At 42.8% G+C, this 20,698-nt stretch overlaps 2 protein-coding genes across 2 annotated transcripts in view; one reads left to right on the top strand and one right to left on the bottom strand.

The window, feature by feature from the left end:
* Positions 1–2: 2 nt before the first annotated feature.
* AspRS (aspartyl-tRNA synthetase) lies at positions 3–9,375 on the bottom strand. Its single transcript, XM_080281054.1, has 6 exons — positions 9,282–9,375; positions 7,193–7,295; positions 4,943–5,123; positions 4,152–4,291; positions 3,951–4,058; positions 3–2,160 (listed from the first exon to the last, which is right to left on the bottom strand). The coding sequence occupies exons 1-6, from the start codon at positions 9,302–9,304 to the stop codon at positions 1,120–1,122; spliced, it is 1,596 nt and encodes a 531-aa protein (XP_080137180.1). The 5' UTR covers positions 9,305–9,375; the 3' UTR covers positions 3–1,119.
* Positions 9,376–10,767: 1,392 nt separating this feature from the next.
* The window catches only part of LOC145410959 (uncharacterized), a 164,388-nt gene continuing 154,457 nt past the window's right edge, over positions 10,768–20,698 (top strand). The window contains exon 1 of the mRNA XM_080281014.1: positions 10,768–11,350. Within this exon, the coding sequence (XP_080137140.1) occupies positions 10,826–11,350 (525 nt within the window). The 5' untranslated portion in view covers positions 10,768–10,825. The remainder of the gene's footprint in view (positions 11,351–20,698) is intronic.

Below are 20,698 nucleotides of genomic sequence, written 5' to 3'. Positions count from 1 at the left end.
TTCTCAGGATAATCAAGAAATAAATGTAATAAGTAAAGTTATTCTTCAAACACTATGTACATTATTTAATGGTTAAAGTTTTCTTCCTCGATCAGCATATAAAAACTTGAAAAAATTACAAGAAAAACAAAACCATTAACTTGAAAACATATTTTCTGCAATGTACTGGTAATGATATAACTTTCAATATCATACAAAAACTGCCCCACAAAAACCCACAGCATGCTAAAAAGAAAAAAGTTTCATCAACCCAGAAGCCTTGATACCACCCCATACGTCTATGGTAGCAGGATCATAAATTATATATGCTATTCTGATACACTATATGCACAAACAAATCTTTGTCTATCACTTGCCAATCACAATTGTGAAAGTACAGTTCATTATGAATCTATCACTGTTTAAGAGCCATTATTAATGTTTAGAATTTCTGCGTTTAAGTAATGTACCATGTTGTAAGATCAGGCTTATACTGTACCTGTACTAGTGTTGGTTCACTTAAACTCATTCGAGCTTTTTGTCCTTTTGCAGCTATTTCCTTTGGCTCAAAGGCAAAAGAGAATAATATTGTGGCTCTACATGCTCTCCACAGCACTTCGTCAAGGCTAACATCATATTCTAGTATTAAGCCCTTGTTACAGTTTAGCATTCGAGATAAAATGATAGTAAATTTTGCCCAGTTTAAGAGAACAGAGAATAGGACCTCGAATGCAGGACTGTTCTCGTACTGGACAATACGATGAGGGTGATATTCTGTCACGCAGTTGATGCATCTTAATAACACCTTCCTTTTTCCTGTGAACTTATCCTACAGGAGGTTGGAATGGCAAATTTCCATGCTTTTCTTTGCTCAATGATATATTAATGTTAAGAATACTGTGTATGTCTAACATATCAAACACTGAATACTTTTATGTTTTGGAGCACCTTACTCTAAGTATAAGCTTAAAAAAAATAAATAAATAAAAAGAAAAAAGAAACAACAGCTTGGCAACAGGACAAGTACAGGATGAGGGAAAGATTTTAAATTATGATTAAATGACATCAGTAAAAGTTTATTAAGAATACCAAATCTGGGGAACTAGGATGGAGTGAAGTGTTGACAAAGCGCTTATCTCTTCATGGCGTGAGTCTCTTTGGGTCTCTGGGGAACATGGAGGTCTTACGGATGTTGTCAAGTCCAAGATAAAGCATGGTGACTCGTTCCAAGCCAATTCCACCTCCAGCATGGGGTGGGCAGCCATACTTGAAAGAATCAATATATGACTGAATTGTGTCCAGAGGAATTCCATGTGCTCGGGCGCGTTCAGAGAGGAAATCTGCATCGTGAATCCTCTGTGCTCCAGAGAGAATCTCTTCCCCACGCATAAACATATCATAGGAGTTGCTCCATGTAGGATCATGGGGGTCTGGCATGGTGTAGAAAGGACGTACAGCCAATGGATATTTGTCAAGAATATAGAAATCCGTGTCATATTTGGCTTGCACCAGCTGGCCCAGCAGTTTCTCATTGGGCGTACTAAGATCTTCTGTCTCATCCATCTCCACCCCAGCCTCCTTCAGCATTGCCACACCCTCCCTGTACTCCAGCACCAGAGGTGGGTCCAGGAATTTGAAGGGCTCAGCTGGGTACTGAATACCAACTGTGGCCACTTCAGAAGCATAGTGGTCCCGCAGGCCACGGAAGATATCAGTAAACATGTCTCCTATGACCAACATGGCCTCATGGTAGTGATGTGTGAACGCCATCTCTAAATCAAGGCCTACAAACTCTGTAAGGTGGCGGTGTGTGTTTGAATTCTCAGCACGAAATACTGGTCCTATTGAGAACACCTTTCCAAAGTCTGCTGCAATGGCCATTTGTTTATACAGCTGAGGACTCTGGGCCAGAAAGGCTTCCTTTTCAAAGTACTTCATGCCAAAAACATTAGCACCACCTTCAGATGCAGCGGAGATCAATTTGGGACACATTATCTCCGTAAACCCACGTGCCCTGAGTGACTCTCGAAACAAATGGCAAACGCCCGCCTCCAGCCTGAAGATTGCCTGGTTGGCGGGCGTGCGGAGATCCAGGATACGGTTGTCAAGTCGGGTGTCTTGGTTCACCTTAATGTGCAGTCCTTCAGGGTCATCAGTCTCTCCCCTCATAGCATCTTCAATCTATTAAACAGAAAAGAAAGTATTATAATCACAAATAGGCAAGTACCAGTACACTAGTTATAGGCATATTAAAATTTTATTACAGACAATGGCTATGCTGTACACAGTGCAATGGTAAGTGACCTGTTGTTTAAGCCTTAGCATCTCAAAACTGTTTCATGTAATACAACCCCTATGTGCTGATAATAACCAAAACATTTTTGATATGCTGTATAAAGCTTTGACAGAAATGGAATCATTGTGCCTCACAGCTACCTTCATCACTTTATTACTATTTTACTATTGTAGGTATATATTTAGGAGTTAGACTCCGTGAATAGGAATGAAATGGATCTAGACAGCCTGTGGAATGAATATAAGGTTTGCTTAATCAAAATTTTAAAGTGGTGTGTGGTGTGGCAAGAGTAACAACAAAGAAGAAAGGTATGGCATGGTGGGATGATGAGGTTAGGAGAGCAGTGGAGGAAAAGAGAAAGACGTGGCTAGAGTGTTATAGGACAGGGGTTCAAATGAAATGATAACTGAATATACTGAGAACAAGAAGCACGCAAAGAAACTAGTGAAGAGGAAAAAGAAGAAGGTAAATGATGACCCAGGAAGAAAAATAAATGCATACTACTCTGAAACTGGGAAGTTATTCTGGAAAGAGGTGTGGAAATGTTGAAGTGAAAATGGAAAGAAATGTGATGGTGTGAAGGATGTAGGTGGTAGATTATTAACCCATGGGGATGAAGTAAGGACCAAATGGAAGGAATATTTTGAACGCCTGATGAATAGGAATATAGAGAGCAGAGCAGCTGTAAACACGATTGGTTTTGGGGGTGTGCAGAGAAACAATGCAGTGCCAGGAGATGTGACACTCACACAGTTGAAGACTGCTGTGAAGTGGCTGAAAAATGGGAAAGAAGCTGGGGCTGATGAGGTTTATGCAGGGATGACTGAGTGTAGTGGAGAGAGTGGAATGAAGTGCTTGTTGGAGATATGTAAGAAGACATGGATGAGTGAAACTGCCAGCAGAGTGGAAAAAGGCTGTGACTGTACCTCTCTACAAAAATAAAGGTGAGCGAAATGAATGCAAGAATTATCGTGGCATAAGTTTATTGCGTGTGGTGGGGAAGGTATATGGAAGAATTATTACAGATAAAGTAAGAGAGATATCAGAAGTCCTAGTGAGTGATGAACAGGGTGGCTTTAGGAGTGGCAAAGGATGTGTGGATCAAATATTTGCAGTGAGACAGACAGTGAAGAAGGCTTGTGAGAAGGACCATAAGGCATTTATGGCATTCATGGATCCGGAAAAAGCATAGGACAAAGCAGACAGACGAGGACTGTGGAAAGTTTTGTGCATATATAGTGCAGATGGTAAGCTGCTAGGTGCTGTCAAGACTTTTTATGATGGTAGTGAAGCATGTGCAAGGGTTAATGGGCATCTAAGTGAATGGTTCACGATTGGTGTGGGTGTGCGACAAGGTTGTGTGATGTCCCCATGGTTGTTCAATATATATTTGGATGGGATGATAAGAGAAGTAAAAACACGAATAATAGAAAGGGGGATGGTGTCGGTAATGAATGGTGATGGATAGAATATCTCAAATTTGTTATTAGCTGATGATGCCGTACCACCTGCAAATACAGGACAAGAACTTCATTGACTAGTGCAGAGCTTTGCTGATGTCTGTGAGTGTCGTGCCTTCAGAGTAAATGTAGAAAAGAGTAAAGTGATGGTTACTGAGAGAGAAGGTAACTCCCAGTGTGATGTTACAGTGAATGGAGAGGGACTGGAATCTCACCTGTAGGGGAAGTCTGGGGAGGGCAGCCGAGACCGTGTAGACTTTAGTGGCATGGATCTCAACATCCTGGACGCTGCATGACTCCACCTTCTGGTCTGTGGCCATCACCTAGAAACAGAGCAAATTATCATCATCATCATCACATCATCATCCAGCATGGAGGTATTACTGTACTCTCCTCATATAACTAATGTTTCTCACCTTGCCCTCCACATCAACAATGCTCTCCTTGGTGATGTTACAGATGAATTTAACCATCTGTCTGGACACCTTCTCTCCCACTGCCACCACACACTGCACTGTGTGGGCTTGACTGCGCAGCACGAAAAATGCTTGCTTGCCTGCAGACAAAATAAATATGTTACTATCATGTCACCATCAACTGAGTGTGAAGGTGCTGACAAGCCCTTAATATTTACTGTTGGCCATTTACAAAACACCTGTAACTGTAAATGTGATAAGTCTGCATCCAACATTACAGGGTGCAGTCAGCAACAATACTGAGAAGTCAAACATGTCCAATCATTATCACATTTCAGAAATTATAAAAAACTGCCACTTATCCACACTTTGGTTCTCTCAGTTTTAATAAGAATATGGTTACCTGCCTTTTAGAATTTTTTCCTGCAACTACCAGAGGATTTTGTTCAACTTATGAAATATCACCAGTATTGAATGGGTAAATGAGAATATATGTGGCTTCTGTGTGACAAATGTATCCTAATGTGTCACTGGGCTTAAGGGGTTACACAAGGGATTTATGTAGTTTATTTCTAACCTCTCCAGTTTAAAAAGTCTATCCTAGGGTATGTACAACTGCTTGTGATTTTCTTTATTGTTAATAAAGGCTCCAACACAGTTGCATGCATCAGCTTTGGTCACCTAATGGGAGCTCTCCATGCTGCTCGATCTCTGGCAGTCTGCCTATTCACTGATAATAAAGATATGGTACAAGGTATGTCACTGAAATGGTGGGAGTAACTGTCCCTTACCCTTCCCTCGGCTGGTGTGAAGACGTGCCTGCACAGTGACCATCTGGTTGGCATTGTTGAGGCCAAGGTCCCTAATTTCAGTGTGGGTGACCGGCTGCCGCTTTTCACTGCGGTTCATGGCCAAGTTACCATACAGTCCCTCAGCACAGTCATCCTCCTTACCCTCATTCCCACCTGCACCCTGTCATATGAAAAGGAAAATTCTGCTGTTATTGTAGCCCCAGGCTCATTTGGGTGCAAACATGGTGGTCTGTATGCCTAAGCTGCCCATCATCCTCCTTTCAAGAGATAGGGAGGGAGCCGAGAGACATCAAACTGAGCTGGTTATGTCAGTGTCACCAAGTGAAGGCATCCCTCTCCAGCACCTGCAAAAATATATAAGATAACACAAACTACAGAAGAACTGTGGGGTTACTTAATACTGAACACTGCCTAACGTAATTTTATTGCTTACCCGAAATGAATGCCAAAACATCAGTAACCGGAGGGGCACTTGGTGGAGCGCATCTCTCTGACGTGGGCAACGTAATTTGCAGACCACGTTAGGTTTTCTCATCATTCATTATGGTTTCACAAAAAACTTTTTCCAGATTCAGACTCTGTAATATGATCTGGATCAGTCCCAAAAGTTAATCAACTGTTCCCTGGGACATGGGCTATCTACCCACCAAATTTGGTCCAAAGCTTTTGATTTTGAGTAATCCTGCTAACAAATAAGCAGGGATGAAAACATACTCTCCTTGTTGGAGAGAATTGTATGAAGGGAAAAAAACATTTTTTTTTTTTTTCTTTCAAAATGCAGTTCTAGCAAGAGAAGGTGTGTAATGGATACAAGAACATATAGAGGTTGGGGGAGTGGACTTTCTGACCACCACTTAGTGGTATTTCTAGTACGTGAGCACGTTTGCCGCCCACATAGGAGTGTACTAGGGGGATGTACTGTATTAAAAATATATGACGTAAACGGGAAGTCGTCGAATGTCATGAACAGTATGTATGAGGGTGCAAGGCTGCAGTGCGTGTGGATAGTGAAGTGAGTGAACTTTTATATTTGAAGGTTGGACTGAAACAGGGATGTGTCATGTCTCCATGGTGTTTCAATCTGTATATAGATAGGGTTATAAAAGAGATTCAAGGTAGGGCAGTGGATGTTGGAGCAGGCCTAATGAGAGAGGGCAGTGTTTGGAAACTCCCTGTACTGTTATTTGCAGTTGATATTGTGTAGTTAAGTGAAGACGAAGGGGAGCTGCAAGACTTGGTGGATGAGTTTGTGAGAGTATGTAAGAAAGGGTATCTAAAAGTGAATGTAGGGAAGAGTAAAGTTATGGTCTTCAAGAGAAATGAAGTCAGTGACCGTACAGTGAGGGTGGATGAGGAGGAAATGGAAAATGTAAGTGCATTTAAGTACTTGGGTAGTGTGATAAGTAGGGATGGAAGTTTAGAGGGTGAAGTGCTTGAAAGGGTACAACAAGGAAGAAAGGTTGTTGGTTCCTTGAAAACAGTGATAAGAAACAGGGAAGTGAGCATGGAAGTGAAAAAGTCACTGTATGACAGTACTGTGATACCAACTCTAATGTATGGAAGTGAAGCCTAGACATTGTTGGAGGGACAGAAGTCAAGAGTGAGAGCAGTGGAAATGAGTTATCTGCGAGGAGCATGTGGAGTCACATGGAGAGACAGACTGACAAATGAGGAAGTGAAGGAGCGTTGTGGTGTTGATGTGGATGTGATAGGAAGCGTAAGGAGAAACACACTAAGGTGGTTTGGCCATGTGGAGAGATGGAGAGCTAGAGACTGATGAGGAGAGTGTATGTGAGTGAGGTGGAGGGAGGGAGAGGGAGGGGGAGGCCAAGGATGAGATGAAGGGATGAAGTGGAGAGGTATATGAGAGAGGGGGGTGTGTGAGCTGGGAGCAGGGCAGTGAAATGATGACACGGAGGCGAGGTGTTTGTGGCCACCCCTTACAGGATTAAAACGTCTGGCAATAGATAGATAGTTCTAGCACGTAGTATCGAGGAATGTTGGTTTCATTTACTGTACTTTACAGCTTTACCTGGTAGCTGTTTCTTCCTCTTGATCAGGACTTGGCTACGTTACCGGTACTTGCTCCAGATATTCAAGTGAGTGACCAGTCAACTTCCGGAGTAGCCTATGCAAAACTGTCATTCTGACTGGAGCAATCTAATCATTATACCACCAACAGGCATTATAATGAGGACTGCCTGTATAAATAATAATGTCAACACTTACTGCTCCAGCATTCTGTTGTGCCTTGTGTTCTGCTTTCTTGGCTGCCTTCTCAGCTGCCTTCTGAGCCTTCTTCAGGGCATTCTTACTCATGCCATCACCAGTGCTGTTGGAAAAATAAATAAACACATACGGTAATAACTAATACAGTTTTACCATCAACACTAACTCATTTCCCACCAATAAATTACAGAGTGTGGGTATCAACAGAGGCTTTACTATAAACACAAGAGAAACCTTACATGATCCTCTTATACAATGTGGGGCAACTCTGAAGATATTCAAACCCAGGACAAGACTGAATATAAGGAAATATTCTTTCCTGTGTAGAGTAATTGATAACTGGAATAGGTTGCCTGAATGGGTGATAGACTTGGATTCAGTTGAAATTTTTGAAAGGAATTTGGATAAATATTGGAAAAATCAAGATCAGTTCTATAACTAAAACCATCATTGCTACTAAAAGTGTTGTGGTTCACGATCTGGAGTCCCAGGCTCACTAAGCCTCTTCCAGAAGGACTTCTGTAAGTATCTGTAAGTATTTACGCTGTACAACCCTACCCATCACATCCCCACTGACAAAATGTAACAGACAAACAGCAGGAGTGCTTCCAGTAACAAATGAAAATTATATAGTAGGTGGTGGTGCTCACTACCCACTCACTCGATGTAGTGCTGCTGTCGGGTGTCTGCCCTTTCCTCTCCTCCATCATTCTTTCTTTCCATCCTCTTCTGTCTTCCTTTCCTTCACTCTTTCCTTGTCCTTCTGCCTACGGGTAACTTTACACTCCCTCTTCTGTCTTTCTTTCCTTCATTCTTTCCTCTTCTTTCTGCCTGTGGGTGACTCTACACTGAATGACAAGCCAAAAGTTTCCTGTACACCAGGAAACCATTTCCTACACTGGGTGGTAACCATATAACCAAATTTTGGCGCCTGGTGGTTTAGTGGGTAATTATTGTGTTCCAATCGGATTGAGCCGGTGTAGGTTTATATCCAAGGGATGGTTGGGGTTGATTGCTCATGTAATGCCACTCAGGGATGAGTGAGGTTGGTCACTCTCATCTTAAATGTCGGGACCAACTGCCCCAGGCCCCTACCCTCCTCATGGGGCAATGTAGGATTGGATGATAGATGGATGGATGGATTATAATTTATAATTGTAAATTCATTTACATCCACAGTCTACAGAAATATAATTCATTACTAAATATTGTTTTGTATAATCCATTCATGACACTCAAATTCTGCAAAAATAACATGTTGAGTATGAATTCAGGTTTTTTTATGTCAGTGGTGGTGTCCTACAGAGGGCAATGGCTCGATTCAGACCTGAAACTCATTCGTCCCCAAACTGCTGAGGCTTGCTAGTTTAGGTTAAATAGCCTAAAGTTAGAGTTGGTTGAGGTAGATCAGGTTGTACTGTGTTAGGTTAGGTCAGGTCATACTTGGTTTGATTAGCAGGAAGGAGTGGTTCATAACGGACTTACTTTGGAGCCAAATCAACCTAAAAGTCCTACATGGCAGGTGGCCGCTTACCACGGTTTGCACGTAAAGCTGGTTTTATTGTTAACTTCAACAGTGCACATTTTCACACATTTTAAAGTGGTTCTTTCATTCATTCATTGCCAGACGCCATGTATCCCAGACGGGGTGGCCAAGGGCTTAGAGTTAATTGTTTTACAGGGAGGGGCACTAATCCTCCACCAACCCCACTTGACGTAAAGTGGTCACAGTGATAATTATGTTACAGTTTGAGAAAAAAATATAACTGTAAACTTCATGTATGGGAACTGTCCTGCAGTTTCACCAAAGTAACCAACAGAATGTGTGGGATTGTCTAAATTATATACTGAAGGATAGGCTAATGGGGTTAGGGATGAGGATTAATTGGTTTCATAGAATGCCACAATTACGATTAAAAGACATGGCTTTCTGGATTACGCCTGCCTCCAATAAACGATCATAGTATTCTTATTGTGTATTTATGAAGAGGGCATCTGGTTTTTGAACTGCCTCTACGGTACACTGGCCAATTTCTATAACAGTGCACCCCCTACTCTCAAAACGGGTTAACAGAACCAAATCACTTACTTTTCCTTGTTTTCATTCGTCATCTTGAATTATGAGGATAAATACTGTAATGTGAACTAAAAATAATACAGCGTGTTCTCCCTGACGTTCCCTGTCCCCTGCAGATAACGGCTTGCTTTTTGTATTACCGGAGTGATAGCTTACGTAATTCCCTTCATTATACAGAAATACTCATCATATGTATTAGTATATTAATTATCTGAATTGTTTTGAGCTACTTTGTCTTAATGTTTGCTTTGATTTTCTGCTACACGTATATTAACGGTTATGCGAGACGGTTTTATTTACGGTGAAGCAGGATGTGGCAATGACCAGGGACTACAGGATGATGATATTTGTGGGATATATTTCGTCATATGGATATGGATTTATAAAAACTTATTTATGTTCTTAAAGAGAAATAATTTTAATCATACGACTGGATGGACATAATCAAATAATCATTCCGACCCTTCATTTATTCACGACAATTTCCTCACCGTTTTTCAAGACGTGACGCAGTCGACGTAGGTGATTTCCGTGCAGCCTCGTATATCTGACTATAATATATTAATTGTCTATTCGTCTCACATTCTCACAGTTTCATCATACGAGCCTGTAGATCATTTATTTTGGTGTAACTAATAGGCTATGTCCTTACTGTAATGAAATCACAAACTTACAATGAATATCTATACAACAATAAATATTTCAATTCAGATGTCGATAATTATATTGAGAGAAAAGGGAAAATCGAGCATCTTCCATTGTTGCCCTGTTGGCGATTATATAGCATTTGCTGTGTCGCTATACTCAACACATGCACAAGCATCTTGAATAAATGACGGAAACTCAGTAGTTACAGCTGTATTTAAAGCAGTAGAAACTACAAAGCCTCATAACATTTCTTTACCGTTTTATTCTCCATATTTCACATTAATACCATTTTGTATATCACCAACATAAACTAATTAAAAATTAAGAGAGATATAAACGATATGCGAGAGAGTATATCACGTACATTACGGGACAACATCTAAATTTGGGGGAATGGGGGATGGATATAGTGACACTGCGAGTAATTTCTTGATGTAATATCATATATGTAACCTCACTATACGTAGCTCATACAAAGTATGCAGCTGAAGCCAAGTAAAGTAAACTTAGGTAATAAATAGTGGAGAATGACATTTGATCGAAATTTAAAGGTGTGTGGGAAGGATATGGGCGGCGAAAGTTTATTGTTGGTTATAGTTTACTTGCAGCCTCACTATACACCACACCTGTACAAAAAAAAAGCGGAATTTAAGTTAAGTAAGATGAATAGTCGAGAAAGGCATAGTGTGGAAATCATGGGGATTATAAGTGATGGGTATAGGCGGCGCGAGTCATTTGTTTGTTCTGAGAGCCATCTATTGGTAGCTGGAGGAAGGTCGGGCGAAGAGCAGCATCCCGCGGTGTAAACAGTCAAGTGTCAAGTGGTGCATGGGTCAGGCGCATGCCAACACCTCCGTGGCCCGCTTAATGAAATGAGTGAAGTGTGATAGTGGGTGTGTGGGTCAGTGATGGAGATGGAGGAGACCATAGTAGAGGAGTGGCTCAGGTCCCTCCAAATGGAGCAGTACGCCGATTCCTTCATCGACAACGGCTACGATGATCTGGAGATATGCAAACAGATCGGTGCCCCTGATCTGGACGCCATCGGTGTGGTAAACCCAGGTGACCGGACAGCCCTTCTCAACGCCGTGATGCTCCTGAGGGAGGAAGGGGCGGCCTCTGTGTATTTTACGGTGGAGGAGGCGCAATTGGCAGCCAGGGAGCACACCACACTCCGCAACTCCAGTGGGTCACGGGGCCGCTCCTCCCGCTCCTCCCGTGGTTCTGGCTCAACCGCCTCCACCCCTGGCGAGGCCCCTGCTCCCCTGCCGCTGCCCCTGCCTTCCTCCACCACCCCTGCCAGGTACCTGGACGCCTACGAGGCTGGCAGGGCCGAGCTGGTGAGGTTGCCCCACACGCAGCTATCAGGTCTACTGAAGGAAAGACTAGCACAGGACGCCGTGGACCTGGCCACACATCCTTACACCACACAGGTACTGTCCACACCATTCACAGTTTTATACCACCGATATACCAGCCAGATGCTGTATAAACCAGCCATGCACTGCTTGTACCAGCACAACCTATATCAGTCAGTGGTGATACCAGCCTTATGTCTTTTGGGTGATGTTTATGTTATCCTCATGCAAGTCAGGTACTCTGTATGTCAGCCCATATACCTCCCAGATATTGCATATACCAGTCAGGAACTGTCTAGGCCAGCCTCGTATACCATTCAAGTACTGTCTGTGTTCTTACACCAGTCAAGTACTGTTTTTGCCAGCCTGTATACTGCTGAGTTCAGTCTGAAAGCTATTATACCAACTGGGTACCGTGTATACCAGCCAGAGAACTTATGCCAGCCAAACACTGCCTATACCAGTTCTTAATCAAGCTACTTTCCCATACATCACCCAGACAATATACAAACTTTAGGTCATAAGTCATATACTGTCTCTACCAGCCAGATACTTTATGGATACTAAACACACACTCCAGTACACTACCCTGTGTATACCAGCCAGGCTCTGTCTGTACCAGGTGTACTCTAGCCACACACCTCGGTGCTACAAAGCTGCTGTCTATACCATCCAAACTTACTCAAATACAATCCTCCCCTCATCACCTAGTTATTGTCTTAGACTTCTCTACACCAGCCAGGTACAAATCCACCCCCTAATTATACCTGTTGCCTGATAACTCAGTAATAGTTCTTCATTTTAACTCATCGGCTGAACTGTTGTGAATATAATTAACTAATGCTAAATATTAGTAACTTACCGTTTGTTTTAGGAATTTTATTTTTATTATATATTATTATTATTATTGTTGTTATTATTATTATTACCGGTAGTGCTTGCCGGTGATGACAGTAATATTATTATTGTTACAATTATTATTAGCCTATTGTTATTGCTGCAGGGGATGATATTGATATTGCTGTTGTTATTGCATTGTTGTCTTAGTACGGTTTAATAGGTTAGGCAGATAAGCTTGAGATTTGTTTTTTTCTCGATTTAAAAATATTTGTATAAACCAAGGGGAAATAATCTCAAGGTTATGGTATTTTTAAGTGTTCAGAATGTAGGAAGTATATTAAAGAGGCAGTATATTAGCTTTGTTTTTCATATTTTGATTTTGCATTTGGCCATGTGGAGAGAATGGAGAATGACTAACTAGGAGACTGTATGACTATGCAGCTGATGTGGAAGGGGCGAGGGAGACCGAGGATGACAGAGAAAATTCTAGCTGTCTAGCCCTTTGTTTATATTCTAACGTATCTAATCGTGTCTGTTTAACTTATCCCTATTAATATCTCTCTATCCCTCTTTATATATGTTTATATCTATAGCCTATGTCAGTCTGTCTAACTGCAATATCTGTCTGTATAGGCCCAGTATATAGGCTAAACACATGAATATACACTACAGTATGTGTGTGGGTGAGGGCAGCGCAGAGTAATGTAAATGATTTTGTTTTCATCCTATTACTAATACAGTATGCTGGGCTAGATTCTAAATTCATGACTGTGTTACTGACATTAACAGCTGGTTTTTGCATAGAAATAATGTACCTTATTTTATATTGTAAAACACATATACACACAAACAAACAAAAGCACAGGCGTAAACACTAACACAAGTCAATACACATCTGCACTCACCCCTACTTATCCCCACATGAACACAAGGAAATTACAAAAATACACGTAAACACACACACACACACACACACACACACACACACACACACACACACACACACACACACACACACACACACACACACACACACACAAATTACCCCCCTGGTTTAATTCCAAACTCATGTGGATCACGGGCCTCAAACAGTGTGGTGTAAAAACCTTGCGGTGTTATGTGGCAGTGATGAACATTGTCACTGCCTAACCGCATGCCCCGTATGATTGCTGTGTGTGTGTGTGTGTGTGTGTGTGTGTGTGTGTGTGTGTGTGCACTACCAAAATTTATTCAACTTAAGAAAGGTCTGAAGATAACAAGAATCAATAGGAAATACGCCATGGGATGGAAAAGATTGAGGTAAATAGATAAATAGATAGATAGGTAGACAGATATAGATAGATAGGTAAGTAGAGATAGATAGACAGATAGAGTTACATAACTAACACAAGGTAGCTAGATAGAAAAATAGATAGACAGGTATGTAGCTAGATAGATTATCTTATTAAGGGTGGAGTGGTGTGATGGGGGAGCCTTGGGGTGACGTGGGAGATGGGGGTGCGCAGGGTAATGGGTGGGGTGAAAAATAGGGACGCGAAATCACATACATTGTCAGGGTTTGATGTGGGAATGTGGTGATGGTTTATGGTGAGGACTAATGTGTTTGTGGTGAAGTGTGGTGGTGTTGGTGTGTGCTAAGGTGTGGGGATGTTGTGGGTTGAAGTGTGGTAGTGTGTGGTGAAGTGTGGTGGTGTTCATGTGCGATGAAGTGTGGTGGTGTTCGTGTGTGATGACGTGTGGTGGTGTGTGGTGAGGGAAGATATGATGATGATGATGATGGTGTGTGATGGTGTCAATGATGATGCTGATGGTAAATGGTGAGGGCTGGTATGTTGGTGTTGGTGTGTGATGTTTGTGGTGGTTAGGTGAGAGTTGGTATAATGATGATGTGTGGTGGTGGTGGTGTGTGTTGAGGGATGGTGTGATGATGATTGTGTTTGGTCCACCGAGTTCACATCCAGATGAACTTGGGACAACAAAAACAAAAACATCAACAACAACAACAACGAAGGTCGTAAGGGGTGAAAAATCCTTTGCCCAGTTTCTTTAGTCAACATAGATTATATTTTATCTTGGGGTTTTTGGTTTGTGATTTTTATTCGGCTTTCTTAGAGAGAGAGAGAGAGAGAGAGAGAGAGAGAGAGAGAGAGTTTTCTTTTTTATTTTGTTTTCTTATGTTCCGGGTTTGCAAAGGGACGGAAGGAAATCACTGAGGAAAAGATTTGAAAGCCTCCATTCACTCCTGCCTTTCTGCAACTCCCCCTTTCTCTCTCTCTCTCTCTCTCTCTCTCTCTGTTTTTTATCCTGTCCAGCAAAGACCTCACTCCTATTGCTGTGTGTTGAGGAGGAGGAGATGGAAGAGGAATGGGTGGAGGAGGAGGAGAAGGAGAAGGAGGAGGAGGAGGAGGAAGAGATGGAAGAAGAATGGATAGAGGAAGAAGAGGAAAGATTAAGGGAAAGAAGAAAAACGAGGAGGATAAGTAGGGGAGAGGAAAGAAGAAGAATGAAGGAGAAGAACGATGGAAAAGAGAGAGAGAGAGAGAGAGAGAGAGAGAGAGAGAGAGAGAGAGTCTGAATAGATTTTTTCCTGCCTTCAAATTTTCTCACAGAGCTGCAGCCTTGTTGCCCCCCCCCCTCTCTCTCTCTCTCTCTCTCTCTCTCTCTCTCTCTTTCTCTTTTACAATATGGATTTAATCGTGTTATTTCAAGGGAACAGTTTTGTCTGGGTAAATCCCCATGACCGGAGGAAACTTTTTTTTTTCTAATTTTCTTTGATGGGATTAGGCGGGATTGGTAAATAACGCTAATTAGTTCATTTTGGGGCCTGGGATGAGAGAGAGAGAGAGAGAGAGAGAGAGAGAGAGAGAGAGAGAGAGAGAGAAATAGAGGCTGAAGAAGGTCGTGGAAGGGAGGAGGAGGAAGAGGGAGGGAGGGGGTGCGAATAGAGAGTGAGAGGAAGGTGGAGGGTAGCGTGGCAGCAGATTAAAAATAAAATATATGGATATGAAATCCATTCTAAATATAATAATAACATCACATTCAGTCACTTTACGGTGTTCTTTCCTTGATTAGGCTATTTAATTCTTGTCAACCACGTGGCATTTAAACATGCTTTAAATATACTGTACAATTAAATCCCAAGGTTCATAAGAGTGGTTGCTGCACGAAAGTGGCCCGGGTGGAGGGTAGGAAGGTTGGGAAGGACGGGGTGTCGAGGGGGCGGGGAGGTGTGGGGGATGGGGGAGGGGGAAGGGAGAGGCAGGTTGAGGGAGGGGTGCGTTAAATCTGAATGCAGGTAGGAGATGCTTGGGCAAGCTTCTGTTATATATACCGGTATATATATATATAGCCTTGTTAAATCTTCCTCACTAATTTCCTGCCTATTCTCATCACTTTTCTCATTATTATCTTAAGTACTAGTGAATTAATAGCTGTAATTTTCCATCGTAATTAACGCTGGATGGGTCGCTTGTGAATTGTAATTAGCTAGTATTACTTTACGAGATCTGCCTATGTAGGTATGGCGAGGGGGTAGCGGTGAGACGAGAGGGGTTGTGAAATATGTTACTCATGTACTATTAATAAATATTAAGTACATTTTTAATAACTAATCCTCAGTTTTTCTATGCTGATTTGAGGTAGACTATAATGAGGGTGAAATTAAAAGAGTAGGTAGATAAGAAAGTAGATGGTAGTGTAGTTTATAAAGCTTAATTAAACGGGTTAAATTGTTAACGGCAAGCTCAACAGGAGACATGCCTGCCTGCCTTATGGTCCTCTGTCTGGGTACTGTGAGTGGGCTTCCCTCCCTGTGTTGTTTGATTGTATGTTTTTTTTTTTTTTTTCGTGTTTTTTGCACGTGTGAGGACAAGAACTGGAAAATCAAGAGGCGAATCGAGAGCTGTTTGACTCGAGGTGGACGTGAGGGTGGCGCCAAAGACATAGGCGTTATTTAAAGGTGAGTAGGCTAAAGGAAAAATTAATCGACGTTGTTACCGGTTTGATCGCGTCGGTACCTGGGTATAATCAGTCTGCTCTCTCTCGACGGAACTGGACCATTCTCACACCTTGAATACTAAGTCATGGTTATATGTTTATTCACTGAACTGTAGATGTGAGGTAGCAACGCGCCTCCTTGGTTACTAGTCAGTCGAGCCACCCGTCTCATTAACTGAGCTGCAAGGGATTTGGGATTGCCGTTAAGTAAGAACAAAAGCTTTATGTAGTTAAATAGGCAAATTGAGGATGGTATTTACAAGATTTTATGATGATCCAGTTAGGTTGCCTAAGTAAGTAGGTAGGTAGTAGGGTGGGTAGGTAGGTAGGCAGCAGGGTAAGTACGAAGGTAGGTAGGTTGAGATTTAATAATACCCAAGTCAGTAGGTATGTAGGCAGGTGGATAGGTAAATGATGAAGAATAGATCGGTATGTAGGTAATGATGGAGGAAGGAATTCTGCCGGCTCGTATGACCTTGTATAGGTAATTAGGTAGGTAGGTAAGTGAAGGAAAATATACTAATTGTACTCCCGGTCAGTGTACCCACCCTATACCTCAAAAAAAAAAAAAAAAAAAAAGACGGTCAATATTTTCACTACATAAAGGACAAAGTTACCCCAGATTCTCCTAAGCATCGTCCATGAAAGCCCACAAAGCCACACAAATCTCTTTGCATGGTATCTGTAAAAATCCACCAGTACCGTATTTCGGGCAGTTCTTGTTCTAGGAAAGACATGCAGACGTGAGGAATGACAGGTGTGTGTGTGTGTGTGTGTGTGTGTGTGTGTGTGTGTGTGTGTGTGTGTGTGTGTGTGTGTGTGTGTGTGTGTGAGATATACATTCATACGGAGAGAGACAATATCCATATGTATCTTGTCTGCAACCAGTATGTAGCATAAAGGCATACATCCATTTGTATGCATGTATGTGTGTGTGCGTGTGTGATATACATTCATACAGAGAGAGACAATATCCATATGTATCTTGTCTGCAACCAGTATGTAGCATAAAGGCATACATCCATTTGTATGCATGTATGTGTGTGTGTGTGTGTGTTTATATGTGCAGTATGTATGTATGTATGTGGTAAGCAGCACATAGTTACATAGGTGAATACTATATTAGTCTATGTGCCTTTGGTAGTTGAAAGTAAATGAAAGTGTACGGTACCCAACAAGCGTCATCACGTTTGTGTAGGCTATGTCCACACACACACACACACACACACACACACAGTAAGATACACATGATCTGTATACCTTTCCCCCCCCCAAAAGAAATGTTACTGAGAGGTTTGAAATAAGTATTCGGCCCTTTATATAATCTTCCATGTGCGTTTCCAAATGTTTTAAAATGAAAATCGTGTGTAGGTAGCGGGCTTAAAATAAAATAGAGCGTCATGGGCCTGAAGGGGTTAGAATATATACAGCGCATGTGTGTGTGTGTGTGTGTGTGTGTGTGTGTGTGTGTGTGTGAAGGAAAGTTGAGCGCGAGGAAAAAAGTTAGTGTATCGAAGAGCCAGGATAATTTTCAAGATTGCTTTTTCTCTCTCCCTCCTCCCCCTCCCCCTCCCCCTCCCGCTCCCGCTCCCCTCTTCAATATCTCCCCCTTCCCCTTCCACTCTCACTCTCCTCTTCTCCCTTCTAATGTTTCTCTCTTCGCCTTCCCCCTTGCCTTGTCTCCCATTCGCCGCTCTCTCCCCTGCCTTCTCTCCCGTTCCTTTCCCCTTCCTCAATTTTTTCCATCCTTCTCTCCTCCCGTCAAGTATCACATCCCCCTCTTTATCCCCCTTCTTCCCACTGCCCTTCACATCCCACCCGCCTCCTCTTCCTTACCCCGTGTTCAGTCCGTCCCCCTCCCAATCCCTATCCTATTTTCCTTACGTTTCCTTACCTTTCCCCCTCCCCCGGCGCTGGAAAGAGACGCCATCCCGTGGTGGCGCCGATGCACCCGGACGGAAGACCTACCCGGTGTACATAGGTTCCATACCGTAACTCTCCCACCATCTGAAAGGAAGGTGGTGGAGTGCAGCATTAGTTTCCTGCGGTCCACTAGGTTCGCATTCACATGAGACGGGCGTTGCAGCTGCTGTTACTGCCTCTCTTTCTCTTTTCTCCCCTCTGCCTCCTCTCCTCTTCATCTTTCCTGCCTCCGAACTCCCTCCCGTCCCCTCATCTTCCGCTCTTTTCTTCTCCCCTCTTTCTCCCTTTCTTCCCTTCATCTATGCCGTCTGCCTTCTCATCTCCTCGTCCTCTCATTTCACCCTGTCCCTTTACTCACCTCTGTCTTCATCACATTCCCCCCCCCCTCTCTTTTTTTTTTACCTCCCCCCACCCTCTCAAGTCTCCTTACCCCTCTCCCCTCTCTCCTTCTCTCCACCTCCCTGCTCTTCTCTCTCTCAACCTCCCTCTGCTCTCTCCCTCTTCTCCCTCCCATCCTTCCCTCGTCCCTCTGCCTGTCCCTGGTGGGTAGGAGGGTTGGTGTGTGGTTTTCGGTGCAGATGGGTATTGGTGTGCGCCTCTAGGGATGTGCCAAATGCAGCCCTACCGCACTTCAACCACTTCACATCAGTCACCATTTTTTTAAAATAAACTCATTCGCTCACTCACTTCCTCATTCATATACCCACTCACTCATTCACTCACGCATCTGTGTTCGGTTATGCCAGGGTGGTGTGTGTGTGTGTGTGTGTGTGTGTGTGTGTGTGTGTGTGTGTGTGTGTGTGTGTGTGTGTGTGTATTCCCTCCCTCCATCCATCCATTCATCCATCCCCTTATTCATCCATTCAACTCATTCGTTCATTCATTCACTGGCTGCCTTCATTCATCAGCCCTAATCCCATCTGTCCATCCATCCATCCTCTCATTTTGCCCTGATGAAATATTACAATCAGGCCAAACTGCATTGAACTCCTGAATGAGAGAGAGAGAGAGAGAGAGAGAGAGAGAGAGAGAGAGAGAGAGAGAGAGAGAGAGAGACTTCCTATAATGTCTCCTCTTATAGGCCTAGCGGGAACTTATATTTTATAGATTCTGCAGAGAATTGGAACAAAGGACAACGAAAACTTGAATTAGGGAGAGGGAGTTGCTGTTTGTGAAAGTTATGTAGGATTTGATATGTAGGTCGATATCAATGAGAGAGAGGGAGAGAGAGAGAGATAGTAAAGCAGAAGGCAATAGAAAAGGGGAAATAGAAATTAAAAGAAAAACTTTGGATAAAAAAAGGGATAGGGGGTATAGGAGAAGGGATAGTACGAAGGGAGGGGGGGGTTGAGAGGGGGCGAGACAGAGGGGAAGGAACTGGTAACGAGGAGGAAGAAGTGGTAGAGGGAAGAAAAGGGAAGAAGAGGAAACAGAGAGAGAGAGAGAGAGGAGGAGGAGGAGGAGGGGGGATCTGGTAATGGGCGGGCAGGTCACCTTTGTTTTGGACACTCTCGCCTGGGGACCTCACTCACTTAGAGAGAGAGAGAGAGAGAGAGAGAGAGAGAGAGAGAGAGAGAGAGAGAGAGAGATCTTGCGGTCATGTGTAAGTGATTTGGCCTAGATAAAAATAGACCTTACGGTTTTTCATACGTGGTCCAGTCTTAATATTCGCAGAGAGAGAGAGAGAGAGAGAGAGAGAGAGAGCAAGTTGGCTCTTCATTCACCCTGTCTCTTAATATTTCTCCCCCTCCATCCTCTCCAACTTAGTTTTTTTCCTCTCCATCATCGTCTCTCTTCCAGTCTGGGTCATATTTCTCCTCCTCCTCCTCCCTCTTCTGCTTCGCCAACTCTGAGTCATATTGTCTGCCTGTCTGATTGTTTTCCCGTCTGTCTGTCTGTCTGTCTATAGTTTGAGTTTCATTTTCCTTCCGCCTGGCTGTCTACGAGTATGTCTTTCTGTGTCTGTGTCTGTCCATAGCTCAGCCTGTCTGCTTGTCTGTAGGCTGTGTTTGCGATTGTGATTCTCTCTCCCAGATTGTGTTATTGACGGTGTACCACACGTTGATGTGAATGCCTTTACGTTGGTGTGTGTGTGTGTGTGTGTGTGTGTGTGTGTGTGTGTGTGTGTGTGTGTGTGTGTGTGTGTGTGTGTGTGTGTGTGTGTTTAACCTTCCTGTCTGTCTGACTTTTTTGTCCATGTGCTTGTTTGAATGTGTAAGTATGTTAGTGAATGTTTGAGTGAATGAGTAATTGAGTGAGCATATGAATGCATGTTTAAGTGCTTGATTGAGTGCTTGTTTGAACTGGAGCGCTTGAGTGTATTATTGACTGCATGCCTGTTGAATTGGAGCGCTTGAGTGTATTATTGGTTACATGAATGTAGTATTGTTTGCATGTCCTTGAGGCTTTGAGTTTTGTTTGAGTGATGATTAAGCGTTTGCTTGAGGGACTGTTTGAGTGAGTTTGAGGGATTGTCTGATTGTCCGTGGTTGTCAGAGTGCGAATGTGATTATCTGAATGTATGTATGTATGCATGTATATGTTTATATATGTATGTATGTATGTTTATGTTTGCGTGTGTATGTATGTATGCTGATTGGGTGTACAGTACCGTACGTGACTGAGTGGGTAGGCGACAGTATGTGCGTGTTTGAGTTTTACATG

The sequence above is a fragment of the Coenobita brevimanus genome, chromosome 87 (assembly GCF_032717465.1).
Source record: "Coenobita brevimanus isolate Jiangsu-jjx chromosome 87, ASM3271746v2, whole genome shotgun sequence".
Classification (NCBI taxonomy): domain Eukaryota; kingdom Metazoa; phylum Arthropoda; class Malacostraca; order Decapoda; family Coenobitidae; genus Coenobita; species Coenobita brevimanus.
Note: the sequence above shows the minus strand (reverse complement) of the source record. Positions and strands in the feature narration are given on the sequence as shown.